The sequence below is a fragment of the Panthera leo genome, chromosome D2 (genome assembly GCF_018350215.1).
Source record: "Panthera leo isolate Ple1 chromosome D2, P.leo_Ple1_pat1.1, whole genome shotgun sequence".
NCBI classification, from domain to species: domain Eukaryota; kingdom Metazoa; phylum Chordata; class Mammalia; order Carnivora; family Felidae; genus Panthera; species Panthera leo.
This window is the reverse complement of record NC_056689.1, coordinates 28,827,717-28,846,373: the sequence shown is the minus strand read 5'-3', so window position 1 is coordinate 28,846,373 and position 18,657 is coordinate 28,827,717. Positions and strand designations below refer to the sequence as shown.

The window sequence follows — 18,657 nt, the reverse complement described above, 5'->3', positions numbered from 1 at the left end:
ATTCCCACAATGAACCATGTGATTATAGCCTAAAATTATTATGGTTAGATAATCCTTGACAGCTAATGAAGAGAGGTATAAGATGGTACCATAAACCATCGATTACCACTTAGTAGACCTGACACTGAAAACAAAACTAACAAAGCATGGTTGTATTAGGAGGGACAGGAGGTCGCAGCAGACAGTGTTGAGTACCTGCTCCATAGCTCTTCATCTTCCTCCTGACTAATAGAATTCTGGCTTTGTCCACCCTCTTTGAAGTGGTCATGTGCTTCAGGGCAACTTGGCCTCTGCCAGTCTCAGGTGGTGAATCATGATTGGTCATGCTAAGCCAGTCATATTAACTCTATCCTTGCTAAGTGATATCATGCACCACACAATTACAGTCAGTAAAACAGGAAGAAAATCTCTTGGTGAGTTTATAGGAAAGTTTTCCTGCTCTTTAAAGAGAACAAAAGAGAGCATTGTTCCCTATTTTTGCCTGTGCAGTGGGTCATCTGCATGCAATACCCAAAAACTGTGGCAGCTGTCTTGGGTAGATGAGTAAAACAAGGCTAAACCTGAAGCTAGTGGAATGGGAAATGGGCCATGATGGCCTTAGAGATGCTAAATCATCCAATCTCAAGACTGCCATTTCTCAGGGCACCTTGCTATGTGAGAAAATACATTTTTCTTAATGCTTAAGCCACTTTTAGTTAGGTCTTCTTCATCGCTGCTCAAGAATCCTAAATGATGGAGAGGCAAAGTTTAGTTTTGGTGTCTCTCTGTCCTTTTTCTGAGTCCTCGGCCTATGCTTTCTTCTCTCTGTTCCCCTTCCCAAACATTTATACTCTCAGCTTTCAGGGATCACTTTCAGAAAATGATCTGATAAGTTTATTCACACTACACTGTATGTGCCTGATAAAATAAAGTATTTTGTGTCCAAAGGGTATTTGCATATATAAGATGGACAAGAGGTCTCTGGCTATGAAATGTAGACCATGGATCTGGGAAAGGCGGGACTTATTTTGGGAAGGGACCCTTTTGGGGTGACTCTGAAATGATTTTGTGTATGAGATTGCCTAGTGGAAAAGTCTGCTCCACTCTGAATGAAAGTGTCAAAACCTGAAATATTTTCTTTTATCTATCTATCTATCTATCTATCTATCTATCTATCTAAGAGAGAGATTGGGGATGTGTGCAACGGGCAGAGAGAAAGGAAAAGAGAGAATCTTAAACAGGCTCCATGCCCAGCACAGAGTCCAGCTTGGGGCTCCATCTCATGAACCCTGAGATCATGACCTGAGCTGAAATCAAGAGTCAGACACTTAACCAACTGAGCCAACCAGGTGTCCCAAAAATGTGGCATATTTTCAAGGGGAAAAATACCACTTCAGTACAAGCAATGCAACAGTAAGGCTGCTCTGGTCTTTGCTATGTATCCCTAAGGACCTACTGTAGGGCTGTGCAACATGGATGTTCAAGGTCTACTTCTGGAATACCTTTCATTCATTTTTCACAAGAGAGAACTATAATAATAAAATCCCAAACCATCATTCTTACCCAGGGGTACAAATACAATCTAATTCTCCAGGGTAATTACAGAGAAGACTTTCAGATATTTCTGCTGTGGTTTGTGAGTAACTTGTATTTTCTAGAAGTAAAACTTCACCTACTGTCACTCCCATGTCATTTTGGTATCTTCCCAACCAAATCTAATAACATCATGAATAGGTTGCTTCTGCAAATTTCAAAATCTGGTGGGTGAGTTTTGAGCCACATAAGCTGTGAAGTTGGAATTGATCTAGCGTCATGGAAATTGCTCTGCCCAGTTTCGGGAGGTCACGTGTAGGAGCCAAAGAGGGAAAATATTCCCAAGAAACATCCCTCAATAACCAAGAACTAACTGCATTCATATTCAGTATTCGATATAAACTTCAAATTTGCATATGCTCCCCTCCTTTCCTTCTCCTTCAGTAATAGCTAGAGTTGGTTGGAATCTTTTTTCTAAAACCTTATTTTTCATTTTTTTCTTGACACCGGTGTAACTCCAATGTTTTATTATTTATATAATATATATAAAATCACTGATTTATGTGTATATATTTATATGTATGTAAAACCACAGATCATACGCTAACAAATTAAAATGATCTTTACCTGGTTCTGCCATGGATCGCGGTTCTAAAAGAAAAGAAAAATGAAAAGATTCTAAGCATTTATTTTACTAAGAGTCTATAGTTTCATCAGAAGCTTCCTATAGAACTTCAGTCTCTTGTATATTCATGAGTGATCTGATAAGGTTAATTTGTAAATGTGAAAGTACAATGACCTAAGCACCAATGACCTCCACAGGGCCAGGGCAGCTGTCACAGCAGGGCCACAAGAGAGCTGCTAACAACATGATGTTGCTGTATTTTGGGACATACCTGGTTTTCACTTGGGACACATAAAGCCATAGGTGAGGAGAAGTTACTGAGTTAGGGTTTTAGGAATGACTTGATTTTATTGGTACCCATTCAGCCTCATCTGAAACACAAGTTTCAAATTTGTGAAGACTGAGAGCTCATTCTTGGCTTTGGGTTCTCACATCCTAATGAAACATAGACTGTACCTCCTGCTCTAAGGTTTCTAATATTAAGAGCCTCAGGATAAATAACAAGAGGGCAGGGTCTTTGTCTTAGAATTCTTTGACATTCCTGAAAGTGCCAGCATGGTACTGAATACCATGGTGTTTAATTACAGGTATTCAGTAACAGTTGTTAAACTTAGTTATGACCTTCTACACTGATACAACTATTCAAGTTTTTTTTTCTCAGTTTAAATGGTATTCAGATTACATTATCGTTGTTGCTACTGCTGTTAAACTTGACAGCAGTTTGATTCATACATCAGTGATAGGCAGAAACAAATTAACAGAAAAGCAAATAAATTTCAGTGTATTTTGTGACCAAAATGGGTCAAGGTGAAAGCACCACATGATAAGAAAAAGAAGAACTAACCACTTGAATATATAAATAATTCTTACTATAAAAAAGAACAGAACTTCAATATGAAAATAAGCAAAGGATATAACAGGTAATTTAAAAATAAAGAAATATAAAGACCCAATAAACATGAGAAAAAGTTCCACTTCACATCTAATTAGTGAAGTATAGATTAAAGCAATTGTTCCCATTTTGGGCCTATAAAATTAGTGAATATTAAAAAAATGTTTAATATCCATTGTTAGTGAAGGCATGAGACAAATGGCATTCCCATATAGTGCTGGTTGTATAGAATAAATACGGCTTGGACAACACATGTCCCAGTACATTTGGGATAGGCCTGTTTTATTCCTGGAATCTCTGTGTAACTAAGAGCAGTATCTTTCACTTTTTTTTTTTTTTAATTAAAGATCTTATTTTTAAGTTATTTCTACACCCAGTGTGGGGCTCGAACTCACAACCCTGATATTAAGAGTTGCATGCTCCACTGACTAAGCCAGGTGCCCCTCTTTCACTTCCAAGGTGTCCCAGACTGGACGATCTATTATGTGATTATCCTCAATTTGGTTCAACCTTTTGGCATGGCATTTTGGCAATATACATTGAAAGCCTAAAAGAGGTGAATTTATACTAGCAATTCTAGTTCTCTTTATTCTGTAGATACTCACAAATATTTTCTGTTACATGCATTTAAGCAGTCTATAAAATTAAAAATTTTTGAACAATCTAAATGTTCAACAGGAGATTAAATAATATAAATTGATTGTACTGATTTATTTTATTTATTTTTGTACTGAGTTGTTTTTAAAAGAAAGTATATTTATTAACATGAAAGGATGTTCATGAAATGTTGAGTAAAAAATCAATTTACAAAAAAGTATGATTTTTTTATTTTTAAAAAACATATGCATGGAGAAATTTGGGGGGAATATACAACAAAATATTAATTGGGTTTAGTTCAGAGGATTATGATTACAAGTAATTTTTCTTTTATTCTTTTACTTATATTTCAATTAATTGTTAAAAAGTTATAGAAATAAATGAACACAATAAATTCATTAAAATTATCTGAAAAATAATTTGAAAGTATCAACTTACTTTTCTGTAAAATTCTAAAATCTGGAGAATCTTCTATTAAGGTCCCTTCTCTATACCACTCAACTTTAGGAGATGGAGCTCCTTTGACTCTGCATTCAAAGACAACCAGCTGACCTTCAGAGGCTGATAAATTTTGTAACATCTATAATGAAAAGAATATTGTTAAAACCAAAGAGTATACATTTTTGGAATCTAGTTCCAGTGCTGAATTTTAGAAAAAGAGACTGTCGCCTTCACATTTGGTTTTTCTCCAAATCTTCTACATCTCCAGCAGCTCCAATTCTGTGGATATTCATTGAGTCTATTTTGGAAGATAGAATCAATCAACTGAGCCCATGTGAAGCTTTACCCTCATTATCCTTTTCCTTTTCCTCTCTGTTGTTGTACCAGACAACTTTATTAAATACTAAGTGAAACATTTTGAGGGTTTGCAAAAATGCTGATTTTTGGTAAAATACCTCTGTTCTTAAATGCCCAAGTGGAGTTTGTTTTCCAGAAATAATGACAATTTAAGAAATCTGCAGGAATATCTTATTAGGTGCAGTCAACATGGTGGTAATGTATTTTTCCACACAAAAATGTCACTGCTCATGAGGTGGGACATCTCTGTAGCTCAAGTAACTGACTCTATTTGCCTGGCTTTGCCTTGTTTACATACTGTAGTCCCGGAAATTGTCTTTCATTTTGTTATCTTGTTTTCCTTATGTGTTCTTTACAGTACAGTTTCAATGATCTATTGAGGGATATAAACAATGACAATCTCTTTAAAATCATAGTCACAAGTGGAGTCTTATGTCATAATAAAATATGTTGTAATTTTGTGAAGGCATTGTTAAATGCTCTTCCACACATCCATGAAAAAAGGTTTACAAAACCACTTTGAATGATAACATATCAATATATTCTATAATAGACTCTCTGGGAGAATGGAACTCACATTTTCCATTCATAACCAGTCTTTCAGTTGTGATTTGTGAGCTTAAAGCACACATTCATTTGTGTAGCTGGTACTTCATTTGATTATGAAATTCTTTGGCGTGTGTGTGGCATATTTTTGTTTCTAATGTTAGCCCAAACATTATAAACATGGAAAGGTTATGATTAACTTCCTCCACAAGCTCTATTAGTAACAAATGCTGCAAGGCTTTCTATTATTACATTTTGGGGGTCTGTATTAAGGAAATACTGGCTCCTGCATCAGAGAAGGGGAAAGCTGGTGTTTTATTTATTTATTTTTGCTTTTGTCATTCACTATTATAAATATTCTGTGATTATTTGTAGCTATTTTATGTAAAATTTATGATATTTTGTACATGACGTGGTCCCATCATATTTATGGCATTTGTCTAAGGAATCTAGGGGTGGGGATAACCACACAACTTTAGCTATATATAGTAGATGACTTTTACCTTAAAGGTGTGTAAGTTGATATTTTGGAAGCCAGGGGGCGCTGTAGATCAACATTAGTGTTTTGTTCTTTATTCAAGATGAGATTTGCACAGAGGGGTCTCTGAATTAATGAGGAACTATTTGATTAAAAAAAAAAACCCTCATTATTCTTTGTATACCCTCAACAATATCTTCTAGTGACAAGAAGAAATATTCTTAATAAGCAGGGAACATCAAGGAGTCTTGGGTGCTCCTGGCAAGCTGGAGGATATGCTCTCGACCCTGACATCTGAGCAAATTCTGTGCTAACGTGGCAGCTTTGAGGCCTATTGAAAACTCTAATGGCAGTTGGATATCTCCATGGGATTCATATAAAATAGTTTCATTTCTTGAGACAAACAAATTTGAAAACCAAACCAAGAAAAAAAAGGTGGTGGTGGCAGAAGGGACTGAATAAATTAAATATGACATCCCGTTTTTTTTTTTTTAATGTTTATTTATTTTTGAGAGACAGAGTGTGATCGGGGGAGGGGCAGAAAGAGAAGGAAACAGAGGATCCCAAGCGGGCTCTGCACTGACAATAGCGAACCCGATGCAGGGCTCAAATATACAAACCGTGAGATCATGACGTGAGCCCAAGTTGGAAGCTCAACGGACTGAGCCACCCGGGAGACCCAAAATATGGCATACTTTTTAAATGAAAGTAAGAAGAATGTTCTTACATGGCTTGCAGTTCAGTTCAGATACATCAGCCAATTCTCAATCAGTAGAGATTACACCAAAGCCCTGCTTGCAAAAGGATAGCCTTGAGAAAATACGTTGCTCACAATTGAGGACAACATTAATTGGCTGTAATTATTCACCTGACATTGAAGGTCAAGACTTGTGTTCTATTTAAGAGGCCAGCCAAGATACCCTAGATACTACAGTGTATGTAATATGCCTGTTAAGTGTCTGTGATATGAGATGGAACCTCATTCCAGCTGATACATCATCAATACTCAGTAAGAGAAGTGCCAAGGGTCATCTTACAAGTCACTTAGAAGAAGCTGTTGAAAGTCATAGTTTGAAGGATGATGATAGTTATTATTGATGAAAACTGTGCTTTTCTACAAAAATATCATGAGAAGGAACTGATTCATATCAGGGTCCAAACCAATTACACCATTTGAACATCGTGCGGATGGTGCCATGTTTAACACAGGAGTAAGTCTTAGGCAGTTACTAATGGCAAAATGTCTACAGGCCTGATCATATTCATCTTGACTTCACTGAAGATAAATAAGACAAATGAGACATTCCCTAACTAGCAAAGATTAAGTTAGTCTTAACTAGGAATTATGGATTTGGACTAAAGTCACTAGAACTAAGGGTCTATAACCTCCTGAGGTAAACAGTATTCAAAGTGCAAATCTGTCTTGTGTGTCATCACCATACTGATCATCTTGGAAGACATTCTTTGTAGGGTGACTTGACAAATCAGAACCTCGAGAAGCATTTCTTCCACAGTCATTTGATACTCCTAAAGATACTCATTCCTCCTAAAGATACTCGGAAGCCACAATGCAATGAAAACAATAATTGCTTATTTAGCAGAAATAGAAATTATTCACTACAGAATAAATATTACCATGTGACTGCTTTGTACCTAGCACTGTACCAGGTGCTTTAAATGTGAGTCGAGAGGACATAGTTTTTGCTTAGTAGATTTATACCCACAAATATAATACAGGGACATCCTTAAGAAAGGACATCTCCCTTATTGGTGAAAAGATATCAGTGATAAGGTTCATACTGTCATTTTATTCCTTTTTTAATCCAGTGCACCTTGATATTTGTGCACCTTGGGAGAGAGAAGTTGCAAGTGAATGTATATAGTGCTTTAGGCTGGATTTGGATCAAAGGAGTTTTTATGGATAAAGATTTGACTGAGGACACTTTTACCCCTTGATTGGCACAGGTGCCCAGAGCAACAGTTGAGTCAGAAAAGTTCCTGGAATTGTTGGGCTGGGGAGGGGGGTTGGCCCATGTAATCTTCCGAAACCTGGATCCAGCCACTGGCTCAGTTATTTCAGGGTTTTCCTGCTTCTGCTATTATATAATGAAGTGCTCTTCTTCAAATTCTCACTTCCCCTGCCCCCTTGCACTCTTCAAATTACTGCTGAAGCAGCTGGAGCCAGGGCTGCTGCAGCCTTGAAAGCCTGCCAGGGCAGCTGCTGTTGGAGTGTGAGCAACACAGCAGTAAGATTCTAATTTGATCATCTACCTCCCTTCGCACTAAAAAAGTGTGAGCGGTTTTCTCCCCCATATATAGAATGGTTTTGATACTGTATAGAAGATGGAGGGTAGTCTAGCTCCATAAAATATTTTAAAATATAGATATCTCCTAGGAGTAGAGCAGTGAACTAGCATAGGGGACCCCAGTCTCCTCTACCACTGTTTTGCTGGGCAACCCTCCTTTTCATTTTAACCTTCCTTAAAAAGAAACTAATACCAGTACTTCCCTATCACAAAAGGAGGCACAAAGAGTTAAATAAAACTCCGCTCTCTAATTTTTGTTTTTTAGTGGCTTCTTGCCATTACTGGCAAAGAAATGCTTTGTTGGGTGGTATAGAAAATGAATCCTAGGGGCTGGAAAGCCAGAAGTCACTAAAGAAGTAAATAGAGCAGGAATAACCCAAACAAATATATGCATATGATCGGTTATCATGATGCATGCCATGTGATTACCATCATCAGTGGCTCTGACTCAGAAATTTTCTGACACTGGCAATGACTATGACCTCAATTCTGCCCTCACTGGTGGAAACTAACGCAAGCACACTGTTGCTGATAAGTCTCTCTGGAATCTGAGCCACAGCCTATCCTTGTGCCCTGCGTCTGAACAATCCCGATCCCATTTATGGAGGCAAGAGCACACATCCTGAGGGCTAAGAAAGCCTATACAGAATTTGGGTCTTTGCGCTAAGGACTGGTTTCCCACCATGTTTGGGACCTAATTTTTTTGGAGATTTATCTAAGAAACAGCTTACACAGATGGTCCCTGACTTACAATGCTTTGACTTATGATTTTTCAACTTTATGATGGTGTGAAAGTGGTACACACTCAGTAGAAATCATACTTCAGATTTTGAATTTTGATCTTTTCCTGGCCTAGCAACATGTGGTATGATCCTCTCTTCTGATTCTGGACAGGTTCGGTGAGGCTCAGCTTCCAGTCAGCCATGCAGTCGTGAGGGCAAACGACCCATAACACCATTCTATACCCATATACAACCTTTCTGGTTTTCAACTTCAGTACAGTATTCAAATTGTATGAGATATTCAACATTTTATTAGAAAAGAAGCTTCTTTTATAGTATTAGATGATTAGATGATTTTGCCCAACTGTAGGCTGATGTAAGTGTTCTGAGCACGTTTAATGTAGGCTAGGCTAAGCTATGGTGTTTGGTAGGTTAGACATATTAAATGCATTTTTGACCTCTGATATTTTCAAGTTATAATGGGTTTATCGGGATGTAACTAATGATTAATTCATTTTCCCATTTGTATTTGTCAAAGGCAAATATGAATCTGCCAATTAGAGAATCTAATTGTAAAGAGGCATGGGAGTCACCACACAAAAGCAGTTAAACCTGTTGGCTTTAACCAGTCCATGAAAATTAAATGTAAAGGATAAGTGTTAAAGTCCTATTTGGCTTGCTATAATAAAAATAAAAATAGCTTATTTCCTTTATGGACTCCTATTTAGATATTAGAGATAGCCTTCAAGGTGCTTGGGAGAGACAGAAAAGCAAACAGCTTTATTATTGTGCTAAATGTTGTACCAGAGGTATGCACCAGGTGATAAGATGAAGGAAAGACAGAGCACCTGGGAAGATTTGAAAGTGAGTGGAAGGAGACCAGGACACCTATCTGGTGTCTGGCTGGGCAGGTGGTGGCGAGAAGAGAGGAGACTTCAGCTGAGACTGGGTATAAATTATTCTGTGGGTAGTTGCTTTTGAAGAGTCAGCACTGTCTCTAGGATGTCACAACAGGGCTTCAAAAATTAAAACGTCCTGATTCTGGGGCACTTAAGCTGTTTTAAGGCTGGGTGAATTGGTAGTGAAGTAAGAGACAATTAAAGGTAGCTGTATTGGCTGTATCACACACACACACACACACACACACACACACACACACACACAAACACACGTCCACTTATAATTCTTCATCAGAGTTGTATCCTCCAAGTCACAAACACATTGCTTTCCTACCTCATCTTTGAATATAGCAAGGCTAAAATTCCAAAAGCAGATTACAAGAAAAGAATCTGAAAAATTGAGAGAGATCTTGCTTCACATAAGAATGTCTACTCAACTGATATAAATATGGATAAACATGTCTCACTCTTGACTCTGTTGGATTTTGGGAAACCATCTTGGATGAGTTAATAGGACGGAACTCTCCTAAAACTGATGTTTCTGTGGAAGTTGCACATTTAGCTCTTCCTTTAGGATCAATACTCATTGGAAAATATGCCATTTTTGCCATTTTGCCCTCAACCATGATTTCTCAGTCTCAGGACTACTGATAACTTGGGCTGGATAATTCCTTGCTACGCGTGGTGTAGAGGCTGCTTTTAGGCAATAGGCCTGAGCAATGGAAACTTGAGCAAGGCAAAAGGCCCATGGCAAGCACCAAGCTTAATTCAAACAGACCCATTAAGACATAGCCCCTAACTGGCCAATGGGCTACTTACCACCAGGCACAGTTCCTAAGAATTACCAAAAAAGGGAAAATTCCGTATGTCCCCATACACCCTTACCCTGTCCTAGAGCTAAAGCCCCTCACCTTGGCCTCATTGCAGACAGTCTTCCTTTGTTGTTTGACCTGCAGCTCCCTTGTGGTGTACTCAATATACTTCTATCTTCTTTGTTCTGCCTTGGATGAATTCTTTCACCACCCAGCAGGTACCCCCACCTGATCAGGACACCCCATGGGGGGCTGTCATTCTACGCATTGTAAGATGTTCAGCAGCATCTCTGGATGCCAACAGCACAGTCTCCCAGTGACAACCAACAGTGTCTATAAATATTGCAAATGTACTTTGCGGGATAAGGAACCCTGACTGCTCCAAACTAAAGCATACCTCTAAGAGGACAAAATCTCTTTGGGCCTAAGTTTGGCATTCATACAAACAATAAACTATAAATCCAGGCATAGATTTCATCCATGTGGCCTTCATAATACAAAAAAAAAATCAAATGTGACTAAATTTTCACCTTTAAAATTATTGCCTTGGCAATAAAGTCTATATTACATAAAGGAAGGAATAATAGACTGAGTATTAGGAGAACTTGTTTCTAGTTTGGATTCTGCCACTAACTAGTTTCGTGACCACAGATAAACTACTGAATGTCTCTGGCCCTTCCTTGTGTTTTCATTTGGAAATCAAGGTGCCTGGGTAAATTTTCCAGTTCTAGATACAAAGACTATAAGATCAGAATTTGATGCCGCCTCAATAGTTGATACCATGGAATAGAAAAAGAAAACTCTTTGTCCCGGTGTGATTCTTTATGTTAAGCCTCCTAAGAGCATTTATCTCCAACTCCTTGAACACTAAAGACATGTACCTGCAATTTGATTCTTCTGTAAGTCCAGAGAAACCTTTGGAGTAGTAAGTGGCTAAAAACTTATCGCCTGACCCCTATGTGTGATGATGGCTGCATTTAACAGCAATAGGTTGGCCATAGAGATCAATGTGGTGCATGGGGAAGACATTCTTCTTATTATGCAAGCTGTTATTAGATATCTAGGACTTCAAATGATATGGTAACAACTAGAAAAAAAATCTAAACCCTATCCTGTACTCATAAAAGACCAAAATCCTGAGCTACATCAGTAAATCTTGGATCCTACAATTTTGTGTGGGTACTGGGGTATGTTTAAAGTCATGACAGAAAGAAGTAATATTTTGATTACCTTTGTAAACACAGGAGCTGCAATGATAGGTTTTCCATCCAATCCTTGTAGATAGTTGGTAGGGCTCTGACACTATTAGAAGGGAACCAACAAAAGATTCATCGTCACTATGATTACTACCTAGATAATGATAGAACAAACCTACAGAATTTGATGTATACAATTAATGTAAAACCAAAAAACTGACTTTTTCTAAATCTATGAATCACAGACTTCAAATTTTATATTGAATTGATTGTATTCTTTCTAGGTCATGGTGGTTGGAAATATGTGCTGCCCATCCCCACCTCTTCAACGTATAGAACAATGTAATTAGTCCTAAACCCCTGAGGAAGTTCCATAAAACCTGAGTCTCCCCAGATCATAGCTGGATTAGAACTAAAATGTAACCTGTCTGCATTACTAAATGGGTTAAATAAGAAACTGTTTAATTTTTTTAAGTTGTAGATCAATATGTTTACTTACACATAAATATATCAAAAACATGTTACAAATATGTTTAGATTAGTATGATTTCATATTGTTAAAATATTATATATATTCATATACATGCATAGAAAATGTCTAGAACTATATGCTAGAAATTATTGGCAGAGTTACCTCTGAGGAGTGGGGGCATGGAGGTAGTACTTTGACCAAGGTTTTTATTGAATATACTGTACCTTTACAATGTTTTTATTGAATATCTGTATCTTTTGAATGTTTTTATAATAAACAATCATCATCATCATTATCATCAACTTGAAGGATGAGAGCATTTAATGCTTTCTAAAAAATCATTTCATACTTGTTCTATCTTAGAAAGTAGAATTATTTGCAGCTCCATGAAACTGAGTTTCATGATATAGTGTCCTGCCTGGGCCACTGTGAGAGCTGGCAGCTCTTTGTATATGTAATCAATGCCCTTCATTAAGCTGGAATATCAGACTAATTTATAAAGAGTTTTTTTTTTCTGTGAAATTTGCCTATGAAGCCAGAGAATATGTTCCCAAAACAATATCAAGTGCTGATATCCTACATCAGAGGTACAAAGCGATTATCATGACCATGGAAGCATGTTGCCAAAGTCATTATGAAGTTGCAACAGAGGAGAACACAATCATGCCTTGCAAGATAGGCATGGTCACAGTGCCTGCCCATAAGTCCATGGCACTTGTGTTTCACTTGGACTCTTGTACCTGTTGGATGGTTGACACACTGGGCTGGGCCACCACATGCTGGGCTTGGGGTGCTGCTGAAGGAATGGTTGCAGAAGTAGTGGGAGTAGATGATACTTCTTTTGGCTTCTGGATTCTGAGAAATGATTAAAATATAGATTTTAAAACAGACCTATCACTGTGAAAATTCTTTCAGAAAAGCTAGTAATGTCATCATTTCTTACAGTTAGATATAATAAAAATCTTTGTTTAACAGTATTCCACAAAAACACTTCTTTTCTACATAATTTGATAGACAATGCAAGCAGGAAGATGATAAAATGCCACTCCTGTCCTTGAGTTAGTTATTCTTAGCTGGGGACTCAAGTATATTCATAACTAACTGAGATTCAAGACAAGTGCTATGACAGAGCATGTGCAGAAGATAATTTTTTTGAGATTTTTGTTGTTGTTGTCCTCTGTGTTTTCCCTCCCCCTTCCATTCCAAGTAAGAGGCCAGGCTTTATAAACCTTTGATTCTGGAATTTTGGCATGGCAGAAAGCAGAAATAGCCTGAGTCAACAAGCTCTTCAAGTTTACATAAATTAAATTAAAGAGCTTATTTGAAGGGCAAGAAGTATTCATGAGAAGACTGTGGAGGGGAGATTATTTTAGTCTTGCTGTGGAAAGGGGGAAGTCTGAGGATATTGCCAGAGAGCCTGACAAGAGGGAGAACCAGAGTCCAGAGGGGAGGGCAACCCCTCTGGTTAAAGGGATCCCACTCTTACTAAAGATATCAGTACCCAAGCATGTCAGAAAGCAAACAAATGCTGGACTTGAAAGGATCTTGAGGTCTGGGACATAGGCCTCCCTCCCATATCCTGTAGGGATAGATGACCAATGACAATATGGGCTTCCCTTTTGTCCAGATGTTACTTCTCTCTGCCTTATCTCTAAAATGGCGAAATAAAGGGCACCTGGGTGTCTCAGTTGATTAAGCCTCTGACTCTTGGTTTTGGCTCAGGTCATGATCTCAGGTTCATGAGATTGAGCCCTGAGTAGGACTCCATGCTGGGGCTGGATATGGAGCCTGCTTAAGATTCTCTCTCTCTCTCTCTCTCTCTCTCTCTCTCTCTCTCTGTCTCTTTCATTCTCTCTCACTCCCTCTGCCCCTCCCCTGCTCACACACTCTCTGTCTCTAAAATAAATTAAAAAAAGGGGGGAAATAATAATTCTTACTTCAGAGGGTTTTTGTAAGAGTTAAATAAGGTAATTCATGTAAGGCACTTAGAAAAGTGTTTAATGTCAAATACTATGTGTCTATGTCTATATCTATCATCTTTGTACAGCCATGGAGGGAGAAACAGATGCCCAATAATGACTGATTGAACTTTTTTTTCCAGCCAGGAAGGATGGGGTCGCAGAAGCAGAATTATGTAGTGATACATAGGCTATCAGTGTCCCCTAAGCATCTGTTTTCTTCTTCTACAATAATAGAATTCCTTATTTCTTTACATGGCTATTCCAAATAAAGACTGAATTTCCAAACGTTCATTAAGCCACATGTGGCCACATGACTACTCTTTGGTTATAGGATATGAAGGATAGTGATGTACGTGATCTAAGAGAGATGACCTTAAAAGGGAGGGGGCAGGGAATGCCTTTTACTCCTTCCAATCTGAGACTAAGATAAGGCTACTCCTCAGAATGAGATGAAGTTGGAAACCAACTGGAACCCAGTGAAATGTGGAGCCATTCTATCAGCCAAATCCATATGTTTATGTAAATGGGAAATAAATATCTGTCTTATTGAAGTTACTGTTATTCTTACACAGAAATGTAAGCTAAATCCTAACTACTAAAAGTAGATTTAAAGAAAATAATCAAATGAGATATTTCTTGCTTATTTAAATTTGTATATCAAAATTCTTCCCTATTAGCCTTGTATACCATGTTATGAGAGCCTTGAGGAAGAAGTGATGAATGTGCAATGGAGGAGGAGTTTATGAGTGAACTTAACTGGGTCTTGAAGGGTACATAGGAGTTTTCTAGGCAGAGGAGACAGGGCATTCCTAGCAAAGTGAACAGCTTGAACAAAGGGGTGAAAATAAACTGTACATTGTTTGAGTGAAATGAGAGCAATATGAATAGCCTGAGGTGACAGAATGGAGGAGGAGGGGGCAGGAAAGCCTGGTTGATACTCTACTGAATCAGGCTTTGTATGTCATGTTAAATTTTTTTTAATATTGTTCATTTTGTGCTTGGTTTTATTTTCCCATAGATAATTTTTTTTAATGTTTATTTATTTTTGAGACAGAGAGAGACAGAGCATGAACAGGGAGGGTCAGAGAGAGAGGGAGACACAGAATCCGAAGCAGGCTCCAGGCTCCGAGCTGTCAGCACAGAGCCCGACTCGGGGCTCGAACTCACGGACCATGAGATCATGACCTGAGACGAAGTCAGACGCTTAACCGACTGAGCCACCCAGGCACCCTCATGATAATTTTTTGTTAGTCAAGAAAGTGATACGATCAGAATTATCTTTTAGAGAATAACTGGTTGTAGTTTGGAGACCATAAAAGAAAGAAAAGGGCTGGAGCAACTGTAATGAGGTAACTGGCATAAAGAGTCAGGAAAGAAGGAGGAATTGAACCACAAGAACGAAAAGGAAGACAGTTAAAGGAGAGAGATCATTCAATCTGGTTATGAATTGTCATATCTACACAAAAGCTAAAAGCAAAGTATTATTCCAAGGTAAGCACACACAAAGGATTTCAAAGAATAAGGCATGATTTCTAAGGTCAGAAATGTCGTTAAGGAACTTCCCCTCTGTAGGGGAGGACAGAATTTACAAACATAGTTAACAACTGTAACCAGCCTTCCAAATGTCACCCTTCGTTTCGAGTAATCTCAGGGAATGGCTGTTGCATCTGTTTTCAGGTCCCATGCCTTCTGCCCAAAGCTTCCTCTGCCTAAAAATGCTCTTTCCTTCCTTGTTTGGGGGTGTCCACCAACTGTTATTTTAAGACTCAGCTCAAGGTCACCAACTCTGTGAAGTCTTTCCTGATCTCTCTTTCCATCCCCAATGAATTAATAGTCCTTTGTGCCAAGTCCTAACAATCCTGCTCATGGTTATATCATAGTCTATTATACTTTATTACCCTACTGTCTATATGCTTGGTATACATCTCTTGCTATATTTACCATGTATTTCTCTTTAGTACACAGTGAACTTCTTAAAGGTAGGAAGCATCTGGTTTTTCTTATTACCCATTATGTCTAATAAAGTCCTTGGTGTAGAGTAGGTGCTTAGTTGATAGTTGGGGAAAGTAAAGAATGGATGGATGTAACTTTGTTCAGGACTCAGTATAATTGTTTAGCAAAAAGGTTATGACTTACTCAGATCACTCACTTGTATAATTTAGGATAACCAGGTTTTGTGTCCTTGTGAATACTATTATTTAGTCAGAAAACATGAATTTTTGAAGTGTTGAACTATTTGTTTTTTACTCTGTAGATATAAGTACAATGATATTTCATAGGTGATATCTCATTTTTAAAATATTGGGAATATTAAAATTCATCTATTAGGCAAGATTTAAAGCTCTCAAAATCTACCCAATATATATTTTTGGAGGTAATATCCTGGAGCCACCCTCTTCAAGTTCTACTAAACCAATTAGTAGCTTTCTCAGAATCTGAGAAAGCTATAAGATAGAAAATAGCTAAAGCTATAAGATAGAAAATTAGAATTACCGATTCATCTCTTCCTTGTTAGGGTCCCCTTCTGAGTCAGAAGAAGAAACCCCTGGAAAAGTAAAAACAAGACATGAAATGTTTAAGATGATAATTTCTTAAACTAGTTCCTAGGCATTTGAAGACCTATAGGATTTTAGACCTAGAAAAGAACTCAGGGATTTCCTACACTAACACCCAATTTTATAGATGAGAAACAGACCCTAAGTAGTTGAAGGACTTGCTCAAGGTCACATGGCTAGTTAGTGACAGAGTTCAAATTAACTGGTCCAAATGCCAAGTGCTCTTGTGTATTAAACACCTGCTGATGTCTTTAACAGAGCAGACGTTTTATGCTGTCTGTAAATCCTCTTGCTCTTGGCCTACACGGATTAAATAAAAGGAGGGATTACACTGGATTCTAAACATTGTAGGTGTAGGTGGATACTCTTCCGTCCACCCCTAATATTAACAAGGCATACTTCATTTGGGAGTGGGGGTGTTTGAAGTTCTGTTGCCACAAATTAAAAAAATCAGTAGTCCAATCTCAGCACTGTTAGCAAAGCTTTGATCTCAGATTTCCTTTTCAAGATAGTGAATTCCAGCAAGATATAACTGAGCTAAATCTGGAGGTATTTATTGTATTCCAAAAATTTGAGGATAAAAACATACAACACATTTCTACCATGCATTATTCATTTTTATCATTATTCATGCATCTATTCAATAAATGTTTATCAAATATCCACTATGTACTTGGTACTACATAAAGTATTACAGATATAAAAAAGAATGAGACAGTCCCAGTTTTACAATCTGGTTGGTGAATGAGCACTTACACCAAAATAATACAATGTTTAAGTGTTAAAACCAAGGCATACATAAGGTATTATAGATGATAAAAGTGCTAAAGAATGGTCCTCAGAAAAAACCCAGAGATGAGATAAAATGGAACAAAAATTTGGTAGATATATAAAGAAGACAAATTTATTTCTCCCCTAAAATTAGTCATGTAAGTTTGGCGTGGACGTAAATGCTTCTCTAATGCTCCCAAATGGTCTTCCTGCTTCTACCCTTGACTCTCTGAGGAATATTCTCAATGAGGAACCAGAGTGATTCCATTAAAAGCTAAGTCAGATTATGTCACATTTCTGCTCAGAATCCTCTACAGCTTCCCATCTCCCTCAAAGTAAAAGCCAAAGGCCTTATAATGACCTACAAAGGCCTATACAATCTTCTCACCTGCCTCCTCCCACCTCTACCCATCTGGAACTTCTGACTTCATCTGTTACTTTCTTCTATGTTTCCTCCATTTTGGCCATATTGGCTCATCTCTATATCTATACACAGACTCACTCCCTCCTCAGGGTTAGTGTACTTATTGATTTCTCTGCCTAGAGTGGTTTTCCCTTGACTATCCTTGTGGTTCACTCCCTCATTTCCCCCAGGTCTTCACTCATATGTCATCTGGTTAGTGAGGTCTTCCCTGACCACCCTATCTGTAGAGCTGAAGCCTACACACACACACACACACACACACACACCCATATACACACAGACATACCCATACACATACCCATGCATGTGTGTATTCACACAAATATACATATGCATACTTCCTATCTTCTTGCTTTCTGTTTTTTCCATAGGGCTTATATATACTGTGAGATACAGAAAATATATCTGTTGGTCTCTGCTCCCAGTTCTCAGCATGGAGCTGCTAACACTTGTAATTTCCTAAGTTATGAGCATTTCTTGTTCTAATATCTGGCTTTGACCCCCACAGGGCTCCTAAAGTCTTATAAATTCCTAAGTGATTAGAGTGCAAGAGCATTTTTTGTTCTAATGAGGTGACTCTGGATGGCTCCTAAATGGGGGCTGGTCACCAGAAAGACTAAGCCATGATTAGAAGCTTGGAATTTTCATCCCTGCCCCCCATCCTCCTGAGGAGGAAGAGGGCAGGAAATGGAGATAATAATTGATCATGCCTACATGGAGAAGCCTCCATAAAAATTCCAGTGGTACAAAGAGCTTCCAGGTTGGCAAATACATCCACACTGGGAGAGTGACACACCCCAACTCTATAGGGACAGAAGCTCGTGCACTCTGGACCTTCTCAGACCCCACCCTTTGTATCTCTTCATCTGGCTGTTCATTGCATCCTTTCTCATATCCTTTAATAGACTGGTGAATGAAAGTGTTCCCCTGAGTTCTATAAGCCACTCTAGCAAATTAATTGAACCCAAGGAGGGGATTGTGGAAACCTCTGATTTGTAATCAAATGAGACAGAAGTTGTGAGTAGCCTGGGGACCTCATACTTTTAACTGGCATCTGAAGTGAGGTAGGAGTAATCTTGTAGGACTAAGCT

The 18,657-nt window shown here is 38.1% G+C and overlaps 1 protein-coding gene across 1 annotated transcript in view; it reads right to left on the bottom strand.

Annotated features, from left to right (window-relative positions):
* MYPN (myopalladin) overlaps positions 1-18,657 on the bottom strand; it is a 75,557-nt gene that overhangs the window by 37,210 nt on the left and 19,690 nt on the right. Inside the window, exons 3-7 of the mRNA XM_042908369.1 lie at positions 16,310-16,361; positions 12,596-12,710; positions 11,418-11,489; positions 4,065-4,206; positions 2,140-2,163 (exon numbers count right to left, since the gene is read on the bottom strand). Of these exons, the coding sequence (XP_042764303.1) occupies positions 2,140-2,163; positions 4,065-4,206; positions 11,418-11,489; positions 12,596-12,710; positions 16,310-16,361 (405 nt within the window). The remainder of the gene's footprint in view (positions 1-2,139; positions 2,164-4,064; positions 4,207-11,417; positions 11,490-12,595; positions 12,711-16,309; positions 16,362-18,657) is intronic.